The sequence below is a fragment of the Octopus bimaculoides genome, chromosome 2 (assembly GCF_046866305.1).
Source record: "Octopus bimaculoides isolate indiv1 chromosome 2, ASM4686630v1, whole genome shotgun sequence".
Classification (NCBI taxonomy): Eukaryota; Metazoa; Mollusca; class Cephalopoda; order Octopoda; family Octopodidae; genus Octopus; species Octopus bimaculoides.
This window is the reverse complement of record NC_142929.1, coordinates 74,932,105-74,951,840: the sequence shown is the minus strand read 5'-3', so window position 1 is coordinate 74,951,840 and position 19,736 is coordinate 74,932,105. Positions and strand designations below refer to the sequence as shown.

The 19,736-nt window shown below is 36.8% G+C and overlaps 1 protein-coding gene across 2 annotated transcripts in view; it reads right to left on the bottom strand.

Moving 5' to 3' along the window:
* Positions 1-19,736, bottom strand: part of LOC106874245 (MAU2 chromatid cohesion factor homolog) — a 78,067-nt gene continuing 58,331 nt past the window's right edge. The window contains exons 10-19 of one of the 2 annotated variants that reach the window (XM_014921901.3): positions 18,582-18,685; positions 15,652-15,729; positions 14,837-14,902; positions 13,343-13,476; positions 12,304-12,348; positions 11,019-11,096; positions 8,689-8,800; positions 6,596-6,686; positions 5,135-5,262; positions 1-677 (exon numbers count right to left, since the gene is read on the bottom strand). In XM_014921901.3, the coding sequence (XP_014777387.1) occupies positions 618-677; positions 5,135-5,262; positions 6,596-6,686; positions 8,689-8,800; positions 11,019-11,096; positions 12,304-12,348; positions 13,343-13,476; positions 14,837-14,902; positions 15,652-15,729; positions 18,582-18,685 (896 nt within the window). In that variant the 3' untranslated portion in view covers positions 1-617. The remainder of the gene's footprint in view (positions 678-5,134; positions 5,263-6,595; positions 6,687-8,688; positions 8,801-11,018; positions 11,097-12,303; positions 12,349-13,342; positions 13,477-14,836; positions 14,903-15,651; positions 15,730-18,581; positions 18,686-19,736) is intronic. The other variant, XM_089347028.1, reaches the window with a different exon arrangement.

Sequence of the window (19,736 nt, the reverse complement as noted above, 5' to 3'; positions counted from 1 at the left end):
ACACACATTATATACATGTGCACATGCACACACACACACACACACACACACACACACACACATGCCTCTGTCTATTAAATCCATCTGCAAGGCTTTGATCTGCCTGGGGATATAATACAAAAACACTTGCCCAAGGTGTCATGCAAAACCATGTAGTAAAAAAAAAATGTAACATATTCACATACACATGTACATGCATATGTTAAACAAATGTTGGTAATAGTAATGGAGTGTAACAGATGATGATAATATGATGGTGGTGGTGGTGGTGGACACAGGAGAGAATACAGGCAGAGAGCAGGAAAAGGTGGCAGTAAGTAGGAGGAAGGAAGTAGGAGGAAGAAAAATAGAGAGAGAGATGAAGTAGAAACTTTTACTTATTTTGTAGTCACCCCCTCCCTCCCAACCCTCTTCTTTTCTGCTTTTCTTTGTCTCTTCTCTGTTTTCACTCCAGGACCATTAAATATCTCCATCACCCCTATTATTTCTTTATTTAAACCTGCACACCACTGCATCATAACATGCAGCAATACAGGTCCAGTTAGGTGTTCATTTGATCAGCTGCACAGCCAGTTGGTTAAAACAACAGATGGGAGGGAAGGTTCACCTGCATCTTCTCACAAAATGCTACTGGACACCTCTGATGACAGGTGGAAAGGACACGGACCCTCAGTCCACTGAAAACAAAACAAAAAGACAAAGAAAATCATTATAAATAAAACACAAACATTGTAGAAGTAATATTAGTTCACATGAAACATTGATATATTTTACTTGTCTCAATTATTAGACCGGTCATGGTGCAGCACCGCCTCTTTTTTTTTTTTTTTTTTTTTTTTTTTGTAGTCAAACAAATCAAGACCAGTACTTTTTTTTTTTTTAAGTACTGGTTACTAGTATTTATTCTAACAGTTTCTTTTACCAAACCACAAACTTATAGGGACATAAACACACTACAATCAGATGTCAAGCAATGGTGGGGGGACAAACACAAACACAAACACACACATATATATATATGTTTTGCGCCACATATATATATATATATATATATATATATATATATATATATATATATATATATATATATATATATATATATATATATATGTGGCGCAAAACAAAACCAGTTGCACAGTCAGAGACTAACATGAACAGTCACGGATTTAAACTGGTAGTCCTCACTGACGAGGCTCAGAGTTAAATACCCAAAAGCCGAAACCTGGTTTATGGATATCCCTAATTGCATAATATTTTTATTTGTGCTGTTTAAATGTTTTAATTCTTTGTTTTCCTCGCATACTGTTTTTCTGTTATATTGGTGCGCTACGGTGGATTAATTTAAGACTTAGCTCTTATTTCTAGCAGGTAGATGCTTATTAAGCATCATTACGCTTCGTGCAAATTTATATATATATATATATGTATATATATATATATATATGAATAAAAATTTTTTTAAATATAAAAAGATATCTCCAGAGAAGAGAACAAATTAAGAAAATTATGGCAGCAGAAACAACTGTTCCTGGATAAATATTCTACCAACTACGGTAAAGAATTTAGAACCCAGAGAAATAACAGTAAAAAAGAACAATCTCACCAACGTAACAAAAGCCAGAGCATGAGGCAACATGAACGCCCATTCCACCAGGAATCAAAGAGGAACTACAGTAAGAACTCTTCTCTTTTTGTACGCAAAGACCCTAATGTACACATTATAAACAAAGAACATGAACAAAATAAATATTTCTCTGATCAGACCATTAGACGTAGGAACGACAGATCATTTTCAAAGCCTCAACAAAGACAACTTACAAAAAACTGGGCAAAAAACCGACCTAGAACCAGACACAATACTAGACCATCCTCTCAGATCATTAAAACCAATACTAACAAATTGAAAAGGAAGATGTATAATTCTGAAAATAGGACGGAAAACATAACAACGCCAGGTAAAATAACACAACGAAAACACAAACTTTAAGTCAACACCAACAAAAATAGAAACCACAAACAGAAAAAAAAAATTCATTTTTTAATGTCAGGACAACAAACACCAGAGAAAGAAACATCCCAAGAGGAAACATACCCAAAACAACTGGACATATAGATCCTAAGATAATTAATCTTTCCAGAAGAGATCTTGACAATGATAAAACCCAACTTCTGTTAAAAGGCCTGAAATTTACACCTACATCAACAGTCAACCACCATGAACTAAAGGAAGATATCCAGAAATTCTGTCGCAAGTTACGACTTGTGGAATTCTTCACCACCAATAATAATAATAATAATAATAATAATAATAATAATGAAACCGAAGATTCTTTAGTGAGGAATAAATCAAATTTCACCCCACCAAAAGGCAGAAATATCTACCTTGACCAATATATTGACACCCTATCAAACTTCCCCCTAAAACAAAATACCAAAGTTAGGCCGAACATTAACAAATCAGAGATATCTGCACTTAAACGCATATAAAACGATGAAACAATAATAATTAAACAAGCAGATAAAGGGGGTGCAATCGTTATCATAGATGTGGAATACTACAAGGATTTAGTTGAGGAGCAACTAAAGGATACAACCTTCTATTGTGAAATACCCTCGAATATAGACCACCACATCATGAAGATCAACCACCTAGTTTCTAAACATTACAACTCACTCACTGACAACGAAAGAGACTACATCACCAATTTCGAACCAAAACCCAGTAACTTTTACAGCTTACCTAAAATACATAAGTCAGAAGATATTCAACAGGCAGTAAAAGAACAAGGAAGTGAATACATAAAAGTGCTATATCCAAAAGATTTACAACTAGACCAATTATAGCTGGCCCAGCATGCCCTACTCACCATCTAAGCAATTTCTGTTCTGGCATGGTTTCTACAGCTGGATGTCTTTTCTAATGTCAACCACTCCACAGAGTGTATCAGGAGCCTTTTATGTGGCACCAGCAGTAGTATTAATTCTGCCATGGTGGATGTGTTTTCTTGAGTACAGCAATGCATCAGATATCTCAGTCCCTTAGTCATCTCCTTTGTAAGGTGCAGTGTCTTGAGATCGGCTTTCAATACTTCATCCCAAGTCTTCCTGAGTCTCCCTCCTCCACAAGATCCATCCATTTTAAGTGATCAGCACTTCTGTATACAAGTGTCCACATACATATGCATCACATAACCAAACAAGTGCAGTCTTCTCTCTTGCACACTGCATTTAATTCATCTTATCCCCAACATTTCCCTCAATACAACATTTCCCTCAGCACTGTCACACATGTACACTGACATTGCACATCAAATATGTATAGTTATATTCTCATAATTACAACAGCTGAGTGAGTAGTGATGCTACTACTACTACTACTACTACTACTACTACTACTACACAGAGAGCTTTGGAATACTGCTCACATATCCAAGGTAGTATTGCTACCAGACACACACACACACATACATACATACATACATACATAATCGTTTAACGTCTGCTTTCCATGCTAGCATGGGTTGGACGATTTGACTGAGGACTGGCGAACCAGATGGCTGCACCAAGCTCCAATCTGATCTGGCAGAGTGTCTACAGCTGGATGCCCTTCCTAATGCCAACCACTCCAAGAGTGTAGTGAGTGCTTTTACGTACCACCGGCATGATGGCCAGTCTGGTGGTACTGGCAACGGCCACGCTCAAATGGTGTTTTTACGCGCCACCTGCACAGGAGTCAGTCCAGCGGTGCTGGCAATGACCTCGCTCGAATGTTTTGTTCACATGCCACCGGCACGAGTGCCAGTAAGGCAACACTGGTAAAGATCACGCTCAAATAGTGCTTTTTATGTGCCACTGGCACAGAAGCCAGACTGCTGCTCTGGCAGTTATCCTGCTTGGATGGTGCTGTTAGTGCTCCACTGGCACAGGTGCCAGTCATCGAATTTGGTTCAGTTACGATTTCACTTGCCCCAACAGGTCTTCGCAAGCAGAGTTTAGTGTCCAATGAAAGAAGGTTGGCATGGGTGCCAGTCGCCGAATTTGGTTCGATTTCGATTTCACTTGCCTCAACAGGTCTTCGCAAGCAGGGATTTGTGTCCAAAGAAGGAAAGGTACGCATAAGTGGGCTGGCTACACCCCTGGTAAAGGCCACGGGTTATGGTCTCACTTGTCTTGCCAGGTCTTCTCACACACAGCATATTTCCAAAGGTCTCGGTCACTAGTCATTGCCTCGGTGAGGCCTAAAGTTCGAAGGTTGTGCTTCACTACCTCATCCCAGGTCTTCCTGGGTCGACCTCTTCCACAGGTACCCTCAACTGCTAGGCTGTGGCAGTTTTTCACACAGCTATCCTCATCCATTCTCGCCACATGAGCATACCAGCGCAATCGTCTCTCTTGCACACCACAACTCATACTTCTTAGGCCCAACTTTTCTCTCAAGGTATTAACACTCTGTCGAGTATGCACACTGACATTAGAATATTATTAACAGCATCATTTAGCATCTACTTTTTCATGCCTTTTCCAGGCGGAATTTCTGGAGATAGATTCTCTATGGCCAGATGCCCTTCCTGTTGCCAACCCTCATCTGTTTCCAAGCATTTTTCACAGAAAACTAGAAACAAACATTGCTTTGTAACACAATGATACACATTTACAATCATCACATGATGTTAAGATAAGGCTGTACACACACACTACTATTCATGTATCTGGAACATTACTACAGCTCCACAGATATACTACATTGCCGTTATCAACCACATATTTGATACAGTGATGCTACTCCATACTCACACAAACATCCATCATATCCAAAAACTGATTTAGCAAGGGCGGTGCTATGATTCACAAACATTTTCTTTTATTATCTCTGCCTCTTCTAACCCTGACAAAACAATATCTGCTCCTCTGAACCAGAAAATTACATCCCGCTAACCCTACAGCTCCTCTTTCATTAATCTCCATTGGCCACACTCCATGTACCCAACACTAGATGCTGAAAATAAACATCATTCTCAATCAGGCTTGAAGGGTCACAGAAACTAATAAAAAAAATAAAAAATGTGTGGTGAAGTGCCTAAGCCATAGTTATGTTTAAGCACTTGTGAGCATGAGTGCTTTTATTCATACTTACTTGTATTAAGCCATGTTCAGATAACTGTGATGACTGAAAATGATCTTTAAGGAGATCTTGAGAAAAGCTGGTGTGCATCCTGTAACCTTCGGCCTCTTTTACCTGGTCCCCACACAAACGATATAGGTCTACAATACAGAAGAAAAAAAAACAGTATGAAATTAAGCACATCAACAGTAATTAGAAATAGCAACACAATCATCATCAACACTACCACAACGATGTCTAGACTGTCACACAACATCCATATGATTAACATGGGATTTTTCAGCTAGGCAGATGCTACCTGTATAGAAGATATGGATCAGTGGAGCACAACTGTTTGATCAAGTATCTTTATGTCTATCATAGCTGTGCTCAATCAAGGTTAACACAAGAGTAACCCAACAACAAATATTACTTCAAATCACATTGTCTCTCAATATTGCAGCCATATCTTCCTCAATAAATTCTTCGCCAGCTTTAAAATTGGGACCAAATGTTTAAAATCCTGGAGCTTATGGCAGAATCGTGTTACAATGATGACAGGACAAGAGCCAGAATGCTGAAACATAACACATTTCATATCTACATGACAGTGGTTCATAGTTGTGAATTGTTCTGACAAGGTTTAAAAGTAAACATCATATGATTGTTCTGTTTAAAATCACAATATATAGAAAGAGATTTTATTTCAAATTTGTACAACTCATGCCAAAGTGGAAAAAGAGGTATTAACACTATTTTTTAAATACACTGTCAATGTTTCAATTAAATTAGTAAAACAACTTTGCTGTTATTTAGCTGGTGTTTGGAAAAAAAAGGCTTTAATCTAGGTATCTTTTAGACAGGAAATTTGTATCATGGAACCAAGGGTAGTCATGAGTGGATTGCTATCAAAAGGGTTAAAATGATGAAAGTCTATACTAGAATGGGAAAATAGATATTAAATAGATAAATGAATGAATGCGGTGGCAATGATCCAAAATATATTAACATCACCATTCAATGCATGTCTTCCATGCTGGCATGGGTTGGATGTTTTCACAGGATCCAATAAGCCAGATGACTGCATTGGACTCCAGTGTCTGGTTTGGCCTGGTTTCTACAGCTGGATGCCTTTCCTAATGCCAACCACTTTACAGAGTGTATTGGGTGATTTTTCCTGTGTGATCAGTATGAGTTAAAGTCATCAAGTAACTTGCAAGACAAAGGAAAAGCCTACAAGGGTAGGTGGCTTTATGGGAGGTGTGGAACAACTAGAGGTGTCTTGCTTTAGAGGAGATATATGGCTACCACACTGGGAAGAAGATAGAGACATAGCTGACAAGATGTCAGAGCATAAAGATGTTTGGACACCACAGAAAAATATAAGTAAACCAAAACAAAGAAAAAAAAACAATAGGGAGAAGGTAAAGAAAACTGGAAAGAGTAACTTCCCTCATTAGGTAATACAAACTTAATTAAAACATGTAAAATTACCTTTGAGTAATGAAGAGGCCCAGAGCTGAACATGTACATCCGGGATTTTACCAGCCAACTGCATGGCTGGAGTTACCATGTTCATGGCTTCCTGCAACAGAAAATAAACATAGCAGATGATAGCAGAGAGAACTATTCCTAGAGAAATATATAGAAGAAATGGATAACTAAAGTAGGGCTTTACTGTTTGGATTTGTCTGGGATGAAATTTTGGGTTCTATTAGTTCTTTCTTAAACATCATCTCAGCAGAATTTGAACTAAGAACATAAAGAGCTGGAAGAAATACCACTAAAAATTCTCTCTGACATGCTAATGATTCTTCTAACAATGATGATAAAGACAAATTGATAAAGTTGTTAGTACATCAGACAAAATACCTAGCAGCATTTCTTCCAGTTCTATGTTTTGAGTTCCAACACCACCAAGGTCAGCTTTGCCTTTCATCTTTTCAGGATCAATGTAACAAATTTCCCTTTCCCCATTAAAATCACTGGCTTTCGACCAGAATTTGAATCAAAACAACAACAACAACAACAATAATAATAATAATCTTTCATATTATAGGCATATTTGGTAGAAGGGAGCAATCAATTACATCAACCCCAGTGATTTATTTTATCAATCCTGAAAGGATGAAAGGCAAAGTCAACCACAGTGGCATTTGAACTCAGAATGTAAAGACAGACAAAATGTCACAAGGCATTTTGCCTAGCGTGGTACCAATTCTGCCAGCTCACAGCCTTAAACTCAGCAGAAAAGGTTAAAAGAAGAGACAGAAAGCAGACATTATAAGTCAAGATTTCTTATATGGGTAAAAACGGGGGTGGGTATTGCTGACTGGATCAACTTCTGTGTATGATAGATCCTTATTTTATTGATTTTGGGTAGAATGAAAGGCAAAGTTGGACCTCAATAAGATTTATACAAAACTAACATCTTAAGATTTGTTTGCCACATAAAACACTGGCACTGATTTAGTAACATTTTGTAAACTTCAAACATACTGACTTCTTTTGATTAGTCACAGCTTTATTTGTTGCTGTTGAACCCAGATCCACTCTGATCCAGCTGCATCATATTCATAGAGACTCTAGACATGACTTTCCACATCTCAGACTACATTATCCTTGTACTTCATTAAGACAAGAAGAAATTTTACTAACTATTTCTAGCAGGTTGAGCAGCCTTGCTGACTCATCCTGTTGTTTTTATAAGAATTTCAAGAAATTCATATTAAGTAAAAAAAAGTTAAAGAACTCATTTACTCTTTTACTTGTTTCAGTCATTTAACTGCGGCCATGCTGGAGCACCGCCTTAAGTCGAGAAAATCAACCCCAGGACTTATTCTTTGTAAGCCTAGTACTTATTCTATCGGCCTCTTTTTTCCGAACCGCTAAGTTATGGGGACGTAAACACACCAGCATCGGTTGTCAAGCGATGGTGGGGGGACAAACACAGACACACAAACACACATACATATATATATATACACACACACACACATATATACGACAGGCTTCTTTCAGTTTCTGTCTACCAAATCTACTCACAAGGCTTTGGTTGGCCCGAGGCTATAGTAGAAGACACTTGCCCAAGGTGCCACGCAGTGGGACTGAATCCGGAACCATGTGGTTGGTAAGCAAGCTACTTACCACACAGCCACTCCTGCGCCTAAAATAAGTGAATTCTTTGCAATTTTTTCCTGAAATTTCCATAATTTCAATTTCAAGTTTCTAATCCCATTTTATATAATGACAAAATAATTATCTCCCTTGTAATAGCTGTACCCATTAGGGGAACCACATATTCATACTGTTTTTCTTTTTTAAAAATAGTAGTGATAAAATATCAGCAACTGAGTGACACTAGTATATTATCAGTATATTACAATCCCTTATCACTGCCACCAACATAAATACAGTGAACCAATGATTGATCTGTCAGTTACTTGTAATCCCTGACAATAAATAATGTACACCAATCGTGATATAAAAAAATGTCAAAAGACCGTAAACAGAAAAAGTGGAATAAATTTTCAAAAATAGCAAAAGAACAAAAATAACAGAAAATAATGAAGCCAAATTATATTTACCCTGCTATTTCCTAATGATAAAAATATATGCCCTAATAAAACCAGTGAACATGATGTTAAACGATTTAAGTCTTCAGCATTGGCCATTTTCAGCGTCTCGCGTAGGTAGCGTCTGAAGAAAAAATACAGAGATAAAGAAATACGGGTTAACAAAACCAAATACAAGAAGAGAATAACTACAATACTTTTATCAATTTTCCCACTTAACTACTACCATTCTTATTTCTTTATTGCCCACAAGGGGCTAAACATAGAGGGAACAAACAAGGACAGACGAACGGATTAAGTCGATTACATCGACCCCAGTGCGTAACTGGTACTTAATTTATCGATCCCAAAAGGATGAAAGGCAAAGAACGTAACGGCAGACAAAATACCACTAAGCATTTCGCCTGGCGTGCTAACGATTCTGCCAGCTCGCTGCCTACTACCATTCTAAGTAGGGAAAAGAAAAGCATATTCTATGAATTTCTTCCAGACGTTTTCCATCTTTGATGAAATGTCTCACTTCATAAAATGTTTAATAAGCCAGAGGTTATGTCATGCAGATGATCACTTCTAAAAAGAATGAAATAATGCTTCATGATAACCAATGATTTTTATGAACGTTGTATGAAGTAAACAAAAACAAATGCAAGTTCTATGCAACTTTTTCTTTAAATTTCTTCAATTTCAATTTTCTAGACCTGCTTTGAACTATGACAAAATGATTTATCTAACCTCGTAATAGCTGTGACAGTTAGAGGGACTGCAAGTGTATGAAGAATGAGTTGAGAAAAAGTCATAAATATTAAAATTTATAGGGAAGAGCAAACAATTATATGACATTCATGCCTTTCTCCAAATGAAATAAATGAAAGAAAATGGTTAAAAGAACAGATTAAAGTCAAGTTCTAAATTATCTATGGTGATTAGCTACAATAATTTTACATCACCACAGCACACTTCATGTCTAGAAAATATAAACTTTCAACTTATCTTTTTTTTTTACTATTTTACATCCATTTTCCAATACCTGCATAAACAGATTCTTTTTTTTTTTTTTAAGTTGGAATAATTGTTTTTACAGTTGAAGATATTTCCTACTATCAAAAATTTAACTGTGAAGAAGCAAGACAGATTTGAGGGTATTTTTTTTTTTAATCAGTGTGGAACAAGAGATATGTACCTTGTTGAGCAGTATGCTACAAAGGATAATAAAATATTACCTCCTGACCAATCAATAAGTAATCTAGTACCCTAAATTTTATAACCATTCTATTTTTATCTTTGATTTTAAAGCAAATTCAACCAAAAAGAAGATAGTTTTAAAACAATAGTTTGAGAAAATAGGGAATTGTGTGGTGAACTTCTCTTGATCACAGTCACAAACTCAATTCAACATACCACATATTTATTTCTACAAAGATTAAACATCAATATTGATTGCTTATATATATAAACAAAACACTTCATGAGTATTAATCGCTTTTATAAACACAAAACCTCATTACTGTTAATTGCTTATATAACCACAAAGCCTATATAAAAATAAGGTCTCACAGTCATACATTAAAAAAAATTAATGATGCACATTAAGAGAACTGGCATTATAACATGAAGGTATGAAACTAAATGTAGGAACTTATTTTGTTTGTCACTCATTCTACTTAATCCATTGACCTTAATGATCTCTATGAGGAATATGAGAGATGAGTTGGTGAAATATGATCTTCACTTGTTGAATCTCACAAAGAGACCAAGACTTCTTGCAATTTGCTGTGCTTAGGAAGACACATCAAACTAAGTGAAATCGTGATCATGGCCAGCGCCAGTGACATGTAAAGGGCACCCAAGTCAGTGACACATAAAAGGTACCCAGTGCACTCTGTAGAGTGGTTGGCATTAAGAAGGGCATCCAGCTGTAGAAACCAAGCCAAAACTTTGATACAGCATCATCATCATCATCATCATCGTTTAACGTCCGCTTTCCATGCTAGCATGGGTTGGACATCAGAAAATAAATAATTAACACAGCCAATTAACTTGGGAAGTAATCATTTTTCATGCTTTTTTTCCCTTTAAAATACTGTTTTTAAAACCTTTTAGCGTTTAAACCAGCCATATTCAGCCCAAATATTGTTTTATGTTCAAACCAGCCAGATTTGGCCTCTCACACTATCCTACAAAGTCATTCTAAAACTAAACAATCACATTGTCAAAAACTCAAAGCTTCAAGATAATGCATGATTTATTAAAAACAAAGTCAATAAATAAGCATTGCATATGACAGAGTTATCTGAATCCTAAAGGCTAAAACCACAAGTTTCATTTTAAACAACATTACTTACTTGGCTTCATTATAGCCTGCCTGAAAGAATGCCTGCAATCCACGAACATAAAATGCAGAAGCCCGTAAACTGTGCGAGCTGAAAATAAGATTAAGGCAAATTTTATCAAGAACAAATAGATGAAAGAAACAGTGAAGCAAAAATTAATCTTGAGAAAAGTTAATTTCAAGAAACACCAAAGGCTTCTTTGCGGGGGCATTGGGTTGCATTACTGAGGCACTTAAAATCTATTCATTCACTTTCTTATATGTGTTTCTTTCTTACCAATGTGAATTTTACAGTCATCCAGCAATGTTTTTAATTAATATTTTAAATCCATTTTTGTACATGAGCATATTAAGCTAATCTAAAATATTTTTTTTTCCAAAATATTCCACCCGTTTTATGCTCAAACTGGCCAGCTCTGGCCTCTTACACCAACTCTACAATGTCATTCTAAAAATTAAGTTACCTCATCAAAATCTTAGAGCTACAAAATTATGCATGAAGCATTACTTTTGATAGAATAATGTGAATGCTAAAGGGTTAGATAGAATATAAAACAAATTTTTAAAACCTCAACAATAATTTTTTTTTTCTGAAAATGATACGAAATAGACTTGTCAATAACTTTATTTACATTATTTACAATTGACGGATATTTGACCTCATCTTGTTTGTTGTTAACATAATGTTTTGGCTGATATACCCTCCAGCCTTCATCAGGTGTCTTGGGGAAATTTCGAACATGGGTTAACAACAAGCAAGATGAGGACAAATATCCGTCAATTGTAAATAATGTACATAATTCCTCATCTCTTAAATACAGAACTGTATTGTCAATAACTGTCTCCAAAAAGTTTATAGTTGCCTCTAGAAAAATTACTTTTATTTACAGTTTATTTTATATTTTTAAGACAATCCCTTTTTGATTCCATGTATACAAGTTAACTCAATTTACATCCATGCTGAACTAGAAAATACAAAATCCTTCAGATAACTAATTTGCTTGAAGCCTCATAAACACACCAGAATGGCCTACTGGTAATAGACTTTTTCTCTGAACTCTTGGATTATTTTCTCTCTTACATTTGATAAGGGAAATCACTCCCAATATGTAATAAGAACATTATTGAACAACTTATTCAAGGTAATACAATAGCTTGTCTTTGTCTTCATTTATTGACATCTCTTATATATTGTACCTAACTTCATCTGCATTGCTTAAAGATCTTCTCAAAACAATATTCTGTCATTACAACTTTTAATATAATTTTTATTCCAATAAGATGGTTATTATACATACCCGATTCGGCTCATTACTTCACTGTCTGTTGACAACCTTCTATCTCTAGAAACAGCACATTAAGAAATAATTAATGACAGCTATATAAAACAAAGGAGGGAGGAGGGATGAAGAGGAGAGGAGGAGGGATGAAGAGGAGAGGAGGAGGGATGAAGAGGAGAGGAGGAGGAATGAAGAGGAGAGGAGGAGGGAGGAGGAGGAATGAAGAGGAGAGGAGGGGATGAAGAGGAGAGGAGGGGATGAAGAGGAGAAGGGGATGAAGAGGAGAGGAGGAGAAAATGATTATAGCATTAAATTAAAATTGCCATGTATATATATCATAGTATATGTATATACACCATTAGAAGGCCTGATGCTGTGTAATTGTCTAAGATAAACTTTTTCCATAGACTTGTGTTGAAAACAATACATATTCGAGCAAGATAAACACCATCAAAGCAGTGACTCGCAAGAACAAATGTGTTTGGCCACTGTTATGCACCTGATTGCCATCTTGTTAAACAATCAACATTACAACTGTCCTTCATTTAAATTCCAAGCTAACCCTTTTAACACCAACTCACCCAAGACTGGCCTGGTTCTAAGATATAAACTTCTTGTTTTAAGGTGATCTAAACAAAAACCTTCCATCCAAATTTCATGTTAATCTTAATGTTCCAGATACCAGCTTAATAATGACAAATTTATTTTACTAAATTCTTTATTATTTTCAAAATCAATTGAAGCAAAGGCATTGTATTTCAACAGAAATGTGATAACAAAAGGTTTAATACTCCTCTTGAACCTTTGTAATTCAAAATCTGCACAAAAGACATGAGCAGGGAGAGTGTTCCAGACAGCTCTGACATTCTGGGATGGAAGAACTGAATGTAGGGATTAATGTTGGGCTACATAATTCATAACAATTCAAGTCAGGTGTTGAAAACAACAATTTTACGATTATTTTGTATTTAAATGTTTACTAGCTTTATGAGATAAAAACTCATTAACTAAAATTTATGCTTATGGAAATAAAGAACAGTTGAAAAATATAACTTACGTGGAAGGAGAAACCTTCTGGGGTGAAACTACTGTTTCCAGAAGACTTATTAAATCTGTTTGTCTATTTGTTCGTAAATATACAATAGCAAGGTTCAGTTTTACAAATGTTCTTAAATCTACATCGGTAGAAAGCTGCAAGGATAAAAAAAAAAGAAACAAAATGATGAAAATGAAAAGTTAAACAGAAAAATATTTGGGTCAGCTCACACACTCAACTAATGATGCCTCTCATCTATTTACAAAAGACAGTAAAGGAACCATTATGTGATTGCTTGACACCTACTAGAAATAGAAGCTAAAACCTATTTTGTCCACATCGTGGATAATGTAGTCCGAGATATGTACAAATGATGATGCTGATGATTTAGGTCTGAAACATATTTAATAAGTCTGCTAGATCAGAAATAATCAAAGTTCAACAACAAACCAGACTGTAGTTAGCCAAGTGAAGTCAATATATTTAAAGTTAAGGTCGCAAGCTGGTAGAATTACTAGCATCCAGGTAAAATGCTTAGCAGCATTTCATTCGTCTGAGTTCAAATACCACCAGACTTCACCTTCTGAGTTCAAATGCCACCAGAGTTCACCTTCTGAGTTCAAATACCACCAAGGTCGACTTTGTTTTACATCTTTCTGGGGTCAATAAAATAAGTACCAGTTGGGCACTGGGGTCAACGTAATCCATTTTCCCTTCCTCTGAAATTGCTGGCCTGGTGCCAAAATTTGAAATGAATATATATGTAAAGTTCACCCAATTGTTACTAAATCAATGCCTGCATTTAATGTGGCAGATGAATAAATATTTCTGTTTTGAACATTAAAGCAAATCTTAAAAAGCTTATTTTCTATGAATTTTATTGAAGATCAATTTTACCTTTTGTTCCGCAGAGGCAACTTGTGTGACTTGCCTACCTTACAGTTCTGTGATGAGGAAACAACATCAAAGAGAGGAAATGGCTCTTGTACCATACTCTAGTTAACACATTCAACAGATCAGATTTCTTCCAAATGAAGATTTAAAGAAGATAGTTCTACCAATAAGAGATACTTGGTACATTTCATTTTAATTTTGTCTCAACACTGGTCCAGCAACAACAGTTGTAGCTGTTTAAACCAAGCAGATGTCTGATCAATTGATGACATTTCAACCATCTTTTAACAAAATATACAGAGGACTACTTTAGCTGAGGTGTCCAAGCATTCCATATCAAAATGTTAGAGTTTCAGTTTAGGGAAATTTAACTATTATTTCTAGCAGGTTAGTCAACCACATAGCAACTCCCTTATTCTTAAATTTATACAGTGGAACATCATTTTACTTTGATTCTTAAAACTGAATATCACTTCATTGAAAGAGAAATTCTAGAGAATATAACATCAGTGAATTAGCCCCCCCCCCAAAAAAAAGACAAAGAAAAAAAACATAAGATGTAACATCTACAGAATTTTTGCCTAACATAAATGAAGGTTGAATTTGCAGCAGAAAACTTACTTTAAAAGCTGTATTAAACTGTGACTCTGCTGCCTCCATACAGTTCATAGACATAGCATAAAGGCCCTAGAAGGAAGGAAAAGACAGAAAATATTAATAAAAGTACATGAAAAGCTTTTATGTTGTGTGTGTGCATGTGTTTCAGTGAATGTTACCTTTATGTCCAATAAGTATGTCTTATCCTTAAACAGGAAAAAATATCAAGTTGTGACATTAATTTGTTTGTTTTACATCTGTTTTTCCATGTTGTCATGGGTTAGATCAGTGGTTCTCAATCATTTGTTTTGCCTACAGACCCCTTTTGATCCCTATTTTACCTCCTGGTCCCTACTGGTCATGCAATGTTTAAAAATATCCTATTATATTTTTTTTATAATTAAAAATTATTAGGAATTGCATTAAAAAAATATATATTTTGTGTATTGTAAAAGTATAACCAATTTATTGCAGATAAATTTTAACAACAAAATCTTATATGGACCCTCAAGTGCCCTATGGACTCTGGTTGAGAACCCCTGTGTTAGATGAATACATATAACCAAGGGATTATTCTGCAGCTGGATGCCCTTCCTGTTTCTAATCCTTATCTGTTTTTCAAATAAGGGAGTTTTCAATCAACTTATCTTCAAGAGCGCAAAGCTACTGGGTAATTTGTTGATGAGGTTAATGTCAACCAACAATACCATCTGCAGCTCAGCTCAGCACAGAATGTAAAACATTCACACAGATACAAATATATACACATAATATGTGTATATGAGTTAAATAAAACAAACAACAAAGAAGTAGAAAATAACTAAAGACAGGTCACTCACTAATAGTGTGTGTATTTGAGCTCCATGAGTTGAAAATAACCTGGGTTGTTGTTGGCAGACATTACAAGCCTGGAAGATCTGAAAGGAGACAGAAAATGCAAATAAATATTATTATTATTATTATTATAATCATTACATTAACCCATTACCTACTAGTGATCTCATATGAGATCACTTAAAAATTACAAATTTCGTAATTATCTATCAATATTTACACATATCTAACCTTTTTGCTATATCTACTAGGTATATTTCTCCGATATTCAAATGAGGTCTGCTAATTTTTCACCCAATATCTCGCTTATTTCTATTTAAAATGTTTATTTTGAAATGTTTCTAAGGCTGTTTTATGCTAGAAATCAAAGTTTTATAAAAAAAATTCCAGTTAATAGAATTATGGGAGGTAATGGGTTAATATTTAAAATATTATACGGTTATTATTATGGTGCTTTTCACACACACACAAACACACTCATGCAACATTAATCACCCCTGCTAACCCTTATCCATCATTTACTAGATCCAACTCTCACAACAGTTGTTCTTCCTTCATTAAATTCACCTCCTCATCCATTTCCCACCTCTCATAATCCCATACACCCCCACACTCCTGATTCTTCTGTTTCAACTCACTTCATACCTCAAGGGTCCACAATCACTCCTATTCTCTTTTCTAAACTGTATGTAGTCATGTAGCTCCTCTACAGTAAGAAACCCACCCTACTCTAGCCCCTTCTCTCACACTTTAATCCCTCATCTATTATAAATCTGCTCCCTCAGGATCAGGGTTCATAGTTTTGAAAGCTGCATGGTGACCTTGCCAAGTGCTGGTAGCATGAAAAAGCACCCAATACACACAGTAAAGCAGTTGGTTTTAAGAAGGTCAACCAGCTGTAGAAACCATGTCAAAAACAGACATCATCATCATCAATTAACATCTGTTTTGGACAGTGTGGCCAAACATCCGTTGTCCATGCTGGCATGGGTTGGACAGTGTAGCCAGAGCGGGTAGGGTGTTGCACCAGAGTCCAGTATGATTTGGCATGGTTTCTACAGCTAGATGCCTTTCCTCGGGCCAATCACTAGAGTGCACTGGGTGCTTTTACATGGTGCCACACAATGTGGCCCTTGGACCCATCAGAACCTATGAAATGGTTCATCTTATACCACTATAGAACACAGTCATTAAATTACAACTCATTATATAAGTGCGCTAATTTACAAACAGATTTGGTTTGGATGACAGAATCCTAGAAATGTCTTCATAGTGCTCTGAAATTTCACCATTATATCAACTATAAAATAACTCTGATCTAATTCCTCCTTCACTCAATAACCCAAAATATCTGCAACAAGGTGATGCAGCAACTTCTGTTCTTAGCAACAGGATTTTTTTATAAGTCCTTTGTTGTACTTGAAGGACCGAACAGTCAACATGAGATGTGGTTTAAAAGGCACCAGATTTTGTTTTTAATCAATATTAATTAACAAGATTCTAAGAGAATCTCAAAAGAAAACTTGTCAACAAACAAAATTTTAGAGTCATCCACATGTGAAATTCATTTCTCAGCCTATTCTAAGACAACAAACCCACCTGATATATCTACTGTCTGATTTTGTTACATAATCCATACTTTTTACATGTGTGTGTGTGTGGTGTGTGTATATATATATATATATATATATATATATATATGTGTGTGTGTAGTTCATTTGTTTAATGCTGGTTTTCTGTGGTAGCATGACTCACTCATCCTCTCTCTATGAAACTACAGAATTACACAACCCTAGAATTTGACAAATATCCATTCATTTTCACCACCCACTATTCCTTGGAAGCTCATGGGGTTAGAGTCCTGGGTTCTTCCCCCAAAGTGTCCTATCAGAAGCAAGTGACATTACATGACTATCTAAACCCATATGTTTGACATATATAAGAACAAAGCTCTTTTTCTAACAGTATTATTGACATTAACTGTCCCATATTACTAATCTCCTTTTTATTGATCTAAACATTATCGTGAACTGTCCTATATCGCTGTAAATGAAACACCAAAGGATACAGATCATCATCATCATCATCGTTTAACGTCCGCCTTCCATGCTAACATGGGTTGGACGATTTGACTGAGGACTGGTGAAAATGGATGGCAACACCAGGCTCCAATCTAATTTGGCAGAGTTTCTACAGCTGGATGCCCTTCCTAACACCAACCACTCAGAGAGTGTAGTGGGTGCTTTTACGTGTCACCCGCACGAAGGCCAGTCAGGCGGTACTGGCAAAGGCCACGCTCATCTCGCTCGAGAAACCTCATGTGTCACCCGCACAAGAGCCAGCCCAGGGGCACCAGCAACGATCTCGCTCGAAAAATCCCAGAACCTCACACAAGAGCCAGTTCAGCGGCACCGGCAACGATCTCGCTCGAAGAAGTTTCATGTGTCACCAGCACAAGAGCCAGTCCAGGGGCACTGGCAATGATCTCGCTCGAAAAACCTCATGTGTCACCCGCACAAGAGCCGGCCCAGGGGCACCGGCAATGATCTCGCTCGAAAGATTTCATGTGTCGCCTGCACACGAGCCAGTCCAGGGGCACTGGCAACGATCCCGCTCAAAACATTTCATGTGTCACCCGCACAAGAGCCAGTCCAGGGTCACTGGCAACGATCTCGCTCGAAGGATTTCATGTGTTGCCCGCACATGAGCCAGTCCAGGGGCACCCGCAACGATCCTGCTTGAAAAACCTCATGTGTCACCCGCACAAGAGCCGGCCCAGGGGCGTCGCCCGCACATGAGCCAGTCCAGGGGCTCTGGCACGATCCCGCTCGAAAGAATTCATGTGTCGCCCGCACATGAGCCAGTCCAGGGGCACTGGCAACGACCCTGGAATATAGAAAAAGAGAAAACAATCTTGGAAAATTAGTTGACTTACTTCTTGGATGGCGGCAGACTTACTGCCCATTATTAGACGACACATGACGATGTGTTCAAGCAGCATCAGTTGGAATGATGATAAGAGTGGATGGGCGTCCAGCACTGAAGAGGCAAAAAAAAGAAGGGTTTTATAATAGAAATAGGCAGGAAAATACGTTGCATTCAGAAAGGTTTTAGTACATTAAAAAACAACAGAAGGATTAGAGCCTAATAGAGGGAACAGCTCAAAATAAGTATTTCTTACTATTGAATCTAGGACAGTTCCATGTAGCTTTGACAGTGCATAAAAGTTGGGCAGGGTGAATGGACTCCAGCTTTAATGCAATTAATATTCTAAATGAGGTCTGAGAATTTAGTAGTTGAAAGAAGAAATGGTGACTGAACAGTAACAGGAGGCTGTATGGATTGGAATGTGAATAAACAGTTGTACCCAGTGAAAAATGCAAAACTGAACGACTTCAGGTAGCGAAGGGACGAAACTCTTCCTCTCTTTTACTTGCTTCAGTCATTTGACTGCGGCCATGCTGGAGCACCGCCTTCAGTTGAGCAAATCAACCACAGGACTCATTCTTTGTAAGCCTAGTACTTATTCTATCGTTCTCTTTTGCTGAACCGCTAAGTTACGGGAGACGTAAACACACCAGCATCTGTTGTCAAGCAATGTTGGGGGACAAACATACACACACATATATATATATATATATATATATATATATATACACATACATATATACGACAGGCTTCTTTCAGTTTCCGTCTACCAAATCCACTCACAAGGCCTTGGTCAGCCCGCGGCTATAGTAGAAGACACTTGCCCAAGGTGCCACGCAGTGGGACTGAACCCGGAACCATGTGATTGGTAAGCAAGCTACTTATCATACAGCCACTCCCATGCCTCTACTAATTTTTTTTTTTTAAACAGAATTATGTCCATGAGGTGCAGCTGAACAAGTCAGTTGGTCTGAGGTGTACAACCGGTTATCTACCCCGCCCATCTTTTGTTGCTTGCCCCACCACTCCATCTTTTCTCTTTGTTTCCTTGATGAGACAGTTCATACTTTAATTTCTTTTTATTTCTTTTCTTGTCAAAATATGTTGCTATATATAAATGTATCCAATTAACAAAAAAAAAAAATTATCAACAGAGGCGCAG